The 7,897-nt window shown below is 37.0% G+C and overlaps 1 protein-coding gene across 1 annotated transcript; it reads right to left on the minus strand.

The window, feature by feature from the left end:
* Positions 1 to 1,386: 1,386 nt before the first annotated feature.
* Positions 1,387 to 7,093, minus strand: LOC140232598 (ciliary microtubule inner protein 1-like). Its single transcript, XM_072312696.1, has 3 exons — positions 6,927 to 7,093; positions 5,312 to 5,393; positions 1,387 to 4,455 (listed from the first exon to the last, which is right to left on the minus strand). Exons 1-3 carry the CDS (start codon positions 6,998 to 7,000, stop codon positions 4,198 to 4,200), a joined length of 414 nt encoding a protein of 137 aa, XP_072168797.1. The 5' UTR covers positions 7,001 to 7,093; the 3' UTR covers positions 1,387 to 4,197.
* Positions 7,094 to 7,897: the final 804 nt, after the last annotated feature.

Consider the following 7,897-nt stretch of genomic DNA (forward strand, 5'->3'; position numbering starts at 1 on the left):
CACGTGTGTAAATTATTGCGTGGTTGTGTATACTAGTATCTGCAAAAAGTTTTGTAGGTTTGAGAGGTGTTTACATTTCAGTCGCAAGTGTCTCTTTGAAAACGTTTGGTAAACTAAAGTTTCATCTTTATGAGATTTATTGGTGATGTAAACACCGGGAGAGGGCAGTATGTGTCAACTGAACGTATTCGCCATCCTCACCTACATACGACAAACAAACAAGAGATTGGCTCGTTTCGTCGAATAAGAGATTGAAACTTGCTGAATAATGAAACAACTATCGCAAACACATTGATCATTTTTTTAAACACATTAAGAGTCAAGCACAAACGCGTTATATTAATATGATAAACATTGTGATCATTGCTAGAATGACAATGAGTGTCGGTGCACGTACCCGGATGTTTTCGAGCGCCCCAGATGGAACGACAAAGGATATGGATAATGACGACATACGAGCGAATCATCCACTGTTTGTCTCCGTAGCTGTGGGGCCTAGCACTTATTTTATTGGTTTCCTGGTGGCATTCAGCGTTCATTGCATTTACCTAAATGAACAAACGAACGAACAAACATTGCTCTGCAAGAAGTTTATTTGTGTCGCCTATAGATGTGCTATATATATGCCTTGTAATCTCATTTTAGTGACATAAGAGACGCGTCACCTCCTAAACCAATGATAGAAACACGCGAAAATAACAATTACTGCACAGTTTTCCTTATACATGTATTCAACAGGAAAGAGCCCTTTGGTAAGATGCTGTGCATGGTGTCCATATTAAGAATGCACTTATTTTCGCCCAACCATGACTTTGGGCGAAATGACACTGAGAAACAAGACACCAAGGCCCTTCAGTATACATTATACAAGTACAATTAGAAGGACCTTTGAGCATTAAGATTGGGATTAGGGGTGAAGGGTGAAAGGTGAGGGAAGGAGAGGGGCTGATATGGTCTGTCTCTATTTCACACAAGATGCATTTTCTCTGACATTACGTAATGAAATAATCATATTTCATTAATGTGATAGAATCCTCACATCACATACCCATCTCGTTCTCAACTGCTCAAACAAATCCGAGTTTCGCACCAAACATGTCAGACAACAAGGATAGAAAAACTTTGTCATCAAACACATGACCCCTTTCACATTCAATCTGATGCTGGGAGAAAATGATTATGATATCCGTTTTATCTAGTTTAGAAGATCCTAAAATCATACGGACCAAATGAATTTGGGTCGTCCTGATTTTGTGAGAAGATTAGATTCGATATAATTGTACATGTAGTAAGGTTTATATTCAGTTTGGTCGTTTTAATTTCTGTCAGTCAATTGGCAGATGAGACGCAAATAATAAAAGGCAAAGATAATCTTTTACTGGACGGCATTCACTTTTTATTTTACCAGACATTAAGCTACATCCTTCAAAACCTGCTGAAGTGATGTAGACTTGCACAAGAAACATTTCATTTCATACAATGCATGTAATTCAGTCAACAATATCACAGTGTATGACAAACAAAAACAACAGTGCAAATTTTTACAGCATACAAAATATATAAGAGAGAGGAAAACATAATCTAAGCTCAAAACAATTCATTTTGTCCTTTCTTTAGGAAAGGACTGAATGAAACACAACCTGTAATCTGTTATGAAACAAGAACATAATTCACAAGTTACAAAATGTGACCAGCACAATGATGCACGCGGTTTCCACCTTGCTGGGACATGCTGGCTGTCAATATACTTGTTTGTGTCATGTGACCATACTTGTACGTGTCATGTGACCATATTTGTATGTCTCATGTGACCTCTCATTATACAACCAACTCTCTCTTCAGAAACTCAGCTGGTGCTTAACACCAAAGCCAGGCTTGAACAAAGTGCCAACCCAAGATGTAAGATAAAGAGTCTTGACACAGGACGTTCCTGTTGCAACGGACACGGTTATAACGAAATTTAGTTACAATGAAGTAAAAATTCAGGTGCCCAAATTATTACCATTAAAAGTGTAAGGTACACAAAAACTCCCTTTGGTGATTATGTAATGTTGATATATCAAAAGAAAACTGCCTGTTCCATAGACTTTTTTTTTATAACAGGAGTTGCCTGTATCAAGATATCACATATACTAGTAATCAGAGAATCCAAAAAAAAAAAATAGTCTCATTCATAAGGTTAACATTATCTCTTACATTTCACATATGACACATAATCGTAGAATAGAAATACATTGTACAATCCATTTGCTCTTCTTGATTCTTATAATATTCTGGGAGAATGCAAGTACAGTGTACACTGATAATTACAATGTAAATGGTAATGACAATTAAGAAAATGTATGCACTTTCATACACAGAGATTCATTCCATCCTCATCAATGTTTACAAATATAAACTTGCGTTAATGTTTATAATGTTATATCATGCTATATGAATATGGTTTGGAAAACAAGACTATTTTCATTTTTTTTTTTGAAAGACAATGTCAAGACCCATTCCTTGAATCTGGTTTATCAAAGCAATTGAAGAAAATATATGCATTACAAGCTATTATTTCAGATTGAGTCCCGAGGTGCATATACATTGTAGTACTCTGCATTTCTGACAACATTGTGGTATTCCCAAGGAATTGAACTTTCAGTTTCAATGCATAGAAAAGGTTGTTGAATTTTTTTATTGGAGATGAATATTGGCTTTGTTTATAAGTATTTTCATCTACTGGAATGATGATAAACTACCGCATATTCCAAAATGACACGCAGATACCTATTATCATTATGCAAAAATTACTTTTGAATTAAGTTGTACATGAACTGGACGGTATCACACTATGCAGGAGTAATATGGAAGAGAAAACATTTCTGTATTATCATCAATTCACTCACAATTACAACAAAAGGAAGAAATGTCAGGTCACTCAAGCGGCTTACCATAGATTCTTTTCATAAATGTATGGCTGACAATGTACAACAGATAGTGACTTGATATACCTTTATATTGCTAAGATGTTGCATAGATTGATATAAAAACATGTTGTACCTCAGAACTTTTGAGTAAATGCCACAAGAATCCCTGAAAAAAGGAGATATTTTCATTTAATTGGTAATTAGATGGATCTAAAATTTCTACCTTCAATTGAGCCCCAATGGAAAAATGTAAGGCTACCCTACTCTGAAACACTACTGAATACTCAGAACACTGTTCCTCATAACCCATAATAAATAACAAAGTGAATTGCTACCACAGTGCAGCTCATACATGTATTGACCGGCAAATGGCAAATGCAATGGCAGAAAATAAAATGTTTTTCTTCGCCTATCAATCATGATCCAATTACACAAGTATAAAAGGTGATTTTCCAATTTTTCTTTAAAAGCCAAGAGACAATCATTTCATTCTTAAGAGAACACTCCTTTTCTCCTTTTGAGATCTTACTTCATGATTTTTAATCAGAATTAAAATTGCTTTTACCGACAATGGACAAGGTAGAGTGATTTCAAATTCCTACTTCTTTCTTCTTGAGACTTTCACAACTGTACACGTGGACAGCTTCATACTGAGCCCATTTATAGTTGGGAAAGCAGGTAATGAACGTGTGAATCTCTGACAAGGGTTACAGATAACTACATGTACAGTGAGCTCAAAGGAAAGATTCAATTCCTGAGAGGTATTAATGGAATATTGCTGTAGAACTTGAGATGTCAGCTTTTGTAGTCCATTTATTTTACCACTACTGACTTGACAGAGAGGTACCAGGAAGAGATGTCCCATACAGACTGTTCACCTTGCTTCCCTTCCTCCACACATTGATGATATTATGATGGTATTAAAAGCAATTCAAAATATCACAAACCAGACCAGTGGCCAACACCTAATATGGCCTATGATGGCTAAGCCAAAATATGTTGGCTACAAAATGATTTCACAATTTCATATCATTCTAACCATATCACTGCACATGATCAAGAATGCACATGATTGACATCTTTGAGCCAAACTTGTCTAGCTTCCTACGGGAGGGATATACCATTTCTCAAATTACAATGTGATCCTAACATTTATTATACTTAAAAAACAAATTATTTTAGATTAGTATTCCTTCTTTTTGTCACATGTCAAGGACAAGACAGGGAAGGTTGGTGCTCGATACGATTTTTGGAGCAAATGTCTGTTTTTTTTTTTTTTGGCACTGCTTTATATAACACCTTCAGCTGGCCAGTTCAGCTGCTTGATGAGACCTCCCTTGGGCTTGGCGTACTTGCCGTAGATCTCCAGAGAGTGCTGGGGATGGGCGGACCGCCAGCCAATCTTGCTAGCTGTTGTCTGAGGGAATGGTTGGGGTGAGGGCAGCACCTTGATGTAGCGTGAAATTGGTGTGATTGGAGGCAAGACCAACGGGGGCGGGAGTTCAATCTTTTTGACTTCCTTCTTGACAAAATCATCTTTCACCAACTACACATAGGAAATGAGAGAAAAAAAAAGTTGTATAGCATTTTATACACTGCATGGTGTCTTTGATTACAATAGGACACAAGACCATAGTAATATGTTTGCCTCAATGCAGCCTCATAATTGCAAATATTTAACGTACTAGATGAGTGATAGTGAACTTGATTGGTCAGCTGGCTTTATAAGAAAGCAGTATTTTGTATAAACCACAAAAGGCTTGAAGAATTAGTCCTCCTTATAACCTTGTGAGACTCATAGTCTTGTATCTGTATGGACACAACAATCAAGGGATTCTACTGAAGTTTGGGTTGGCCTTTGAAGTGTTTGTTTGCTGGTTTGTTTGTTCAAATCCTGACTGGATTTCATGTTAGATAACTTGAAGGAAAATGCTGTACAAATCATCTGGAGAAGATCATTACATATACTCAAATGTATGTACCATCAGACAGTACTAGTTTGTATATCAATGAATATTAGCAAACCAGCATTTAATCATAGTAATGTCATTAGTGAAAATTACCCTGAGCAGTTTAAGGTAAATTTGTGCAAGACGGTCATTTCTGTCATTTTCCAAATTTCACGGATTTGTATGAGTTGTTGCATCGAATGACATGGGTAACACAATTGCCAACATTGCCTAAAAACTAGCTTTACATAGCAGGATACAGAGTGGATAAATTCAAACATTCTGATGTCATGGTTTGTCAGAATCCAAGCCGGTCACCATTACATGCATGTGCAGCATAATTCTTGCCTACACAGGTATTTAGTGGGAAAATCTGGCTACACTCTATCTACCTGTGATGCAGTTGGATGCTGTGAATATACTATAAAGCTCTACAGAAGAAAACTTGATTACCTCTTTGTAACTGCCGCCTAGAAATCCCCAATATTCAGGCCACCTTTTGGCTGCAGTCTCTTCATATCGAATATGATCTTTCCTGAAATGAGCAAAAGAAACAAAATTGCATTATCAGGTACATGTTAGAAAAATCACACACCTGTTGTCTCTCAAAGAATATATCCTCTAATCTTGTGACAACAGGAATCAACCATCTCAGTAAAAGATCAGAACACTATACAGTAATTACGACACTATTAAAACTATTCATGTTTGATACTATACTGTGACACGCAACCCTCGCATTTTTTGTTTTGTGGAAAAAGCATGTACACCTTATCTTTCAATGCATAGTTCATTATTTTTTTCTAAGACTACATGTAGGGCATTGTGGCATCAAAATGCATGCATTTCCAGGAAGTTTACTGTGTACATTGAATTGATCATTATTCTCTTTAAGAGAAAGAGAGAAAAAAAGATGGGATACCAGGATAGGTTACATTTTGGAGGCTGGGACAATAATGTACAACTTGTACATATATAATTAGTTTATGCACACAAGGTACACTTGTACTGTATGTTTACATACACTTTCTACTACACATATTGCATGTACACAGAATAACTTCCTTCTCGAGCTGGATGTAAAATTTGTACTCCTAAACAGTTATGCCATAAGAACAAAGTGATGACTAAACATACATGTACATCTGCTGTCTTAAACCTTGATACAATATATTGTAACATACATATGTATGCATCAACATCAAACAGATGCAGTTTCATAGTCATCCTCAATGGTGATTCATCTTTACATCAAGAGAAATAAATGCTGTACCGGTACATGAAAAAAAAAAAAAAAATCTCTATTGAATTATTCAACAAGTGGACCTACAATGTACAATGTACTTTCACAAGCCTTTGTTATTGTTCTCACAGATGCATGTTGTCATGACACTGCTCAGTATATTTTAGTGACAACCTGTCCCTATCAATATACAAATGTACATCCCAAACCCAAGGGGAAAAAAAAAGATCCATTACTTCTTAATAGGCCATATTTAATACTTCATTCAATGTCCTACTATAAACCAAGTCCAAAGTAGGCCTAAATGCAGTGATGGGAGGATATTCTATCAATTTCTTTATTGAAAATGATCAAAACTGTCACTTATCAAATTCTCTCCGAGTGTTAACGATCCGTTGTCACTATGAATATGATCTGTGAGTAGTGCATAATACTGTTATATTTGTATACTAGTACATTGTAATTGTATTTCAATGTACATTTTGTATATAGAGCAAGTGACTCCCTGGGCTCAAGGAGTCAAGTACTTACAATGTAGTGACGCTTGGTATTCCAGTTTTATCTTTCACAGGCATGAACTCACCATGTCAAACTGATTTCTACAAATTGAATAAGTCATTTAACGAACTGAACTATTAAATATAGTTCTGCAGTTTGGTTGTAAATACACCACTATACTTGCTGGAGTCTGTACAATTTGAAGTAGGCCTACCGTGCAATTGGTAGGGCTACGCAGAGTAACATATCCAGGAACAGTGTAACTGTAAACAGCAGTGACTGTAGTGACTGGTTAAAAAGCTACGGAATAAACTCGTTAATACTCACCAAATCTGGTCGTTGGCAACGAAGTTGAATCCTGCTAGAGCTTTTCCAGTGGCTGCTGCTGGTTTTTCTGCCATTTTATCGCAAGACGCCTATTTTAGCAGAGTTTTTGCTACTATAAATCGAACATAACACGCGGTAATCAACGTTACAGCGACAGGTATGCATGCATTCTCCTCTTCTCCAAGCGTATTTGTATGCCCTGCAAAAGGAGTATCCATAACAACACCAGACGCCCCTGAAGGTCAAATGGACCGTAATGAATTGATGGCCGCGTTCATTATGCATAGGTTACCCGCACTTAGTCAGAGGGACAACGAAACTTGTGTTTCCCTTAAATCCGTATAACAATAAGTATTTTGAGCATGTATAGGATTTTCATCGTACATGTATCTCAGTAAATAATTGAGTAAAATTTTTAAAACTTCTAATGTGATTTGGTAGTCCGATTTACACAGTCTGATATCCCCTTTGTGGTTTAACGCCAGACAGTTCCATTTTTTACCTGTCTGCAATATGGATGCATCCGTCTGGAGAGCCTACTCATTTTCCATACTCGGCTCTCGCCCCAATTGCATCGAAAATTTCACCTATTACTCGTGGATTTTACCATCTGCTTCCGTGGATCGGATAATTTCATAATTTCATGTATCGGGTTCGATATTCTATCCTAGGATAGACAGGAAAAGGGGTATATTTCACATAATTCTACGCGATACTCGAGAGAGGTGTGGACAATCGGCTCCTTTCGGAATCACTCGGAAAGCCTGGCTAGACTTCGGCCTTGCAGATATTATTAGCCAGACTGGTGCAAATATACATGGCATGTATGCACAATGCGCACGTATAACGGTATGCACGCCTAGAGAACGTATCGGCTGGCTAACGGAACAATCCTGCAAGGGAAGCCTAGTACCGTAGCATCGACCACCGTGCACAAGACCACCTCTGCATGCACTGTATAGCAAGTGTAT

The sequence above is a fragment of the Diadema setosum genome, chromosome 9 (genome assembly GCF_964275005.1).
Source record: "Diadema setosum chromosome 9, eeDiaSeto1, whole genome shotgun sequence".
NCBI lineage: Eukaryota > Metazoa > Echinodermata > Echinoidea > Diadematoida > Diadematidae > Diadema > Diadema setosum.

What these genes read in the sequence shown, in the direction of transcription:
- LOC140232598 (XM_072312696.1), bottom strand. Translation starts at nt 7,000, where the DNA reads ATGGCAGAAAAACCAGCAGCAGCCACTGGAAAAGCTCTAGCAGGATTC. An exon ending in GTTGCCAACGACCAGATTTG is followed by an intron (nt 5,394 to 6,926) that starts GTGAGTATTAAC and finishes TGCTCATTTCAG; the next exon opens with GAAAGATCATATTCGATATG. An exon ending in TAGGCGGCAGTTACAAAGAG is followed by an intron (nt 4,456 to 5,311) that starts GTAATCAAGTTT and finishes TCCTATGTGTAG; the next exon opens with TTGGTGAAAGATGATTTTGT.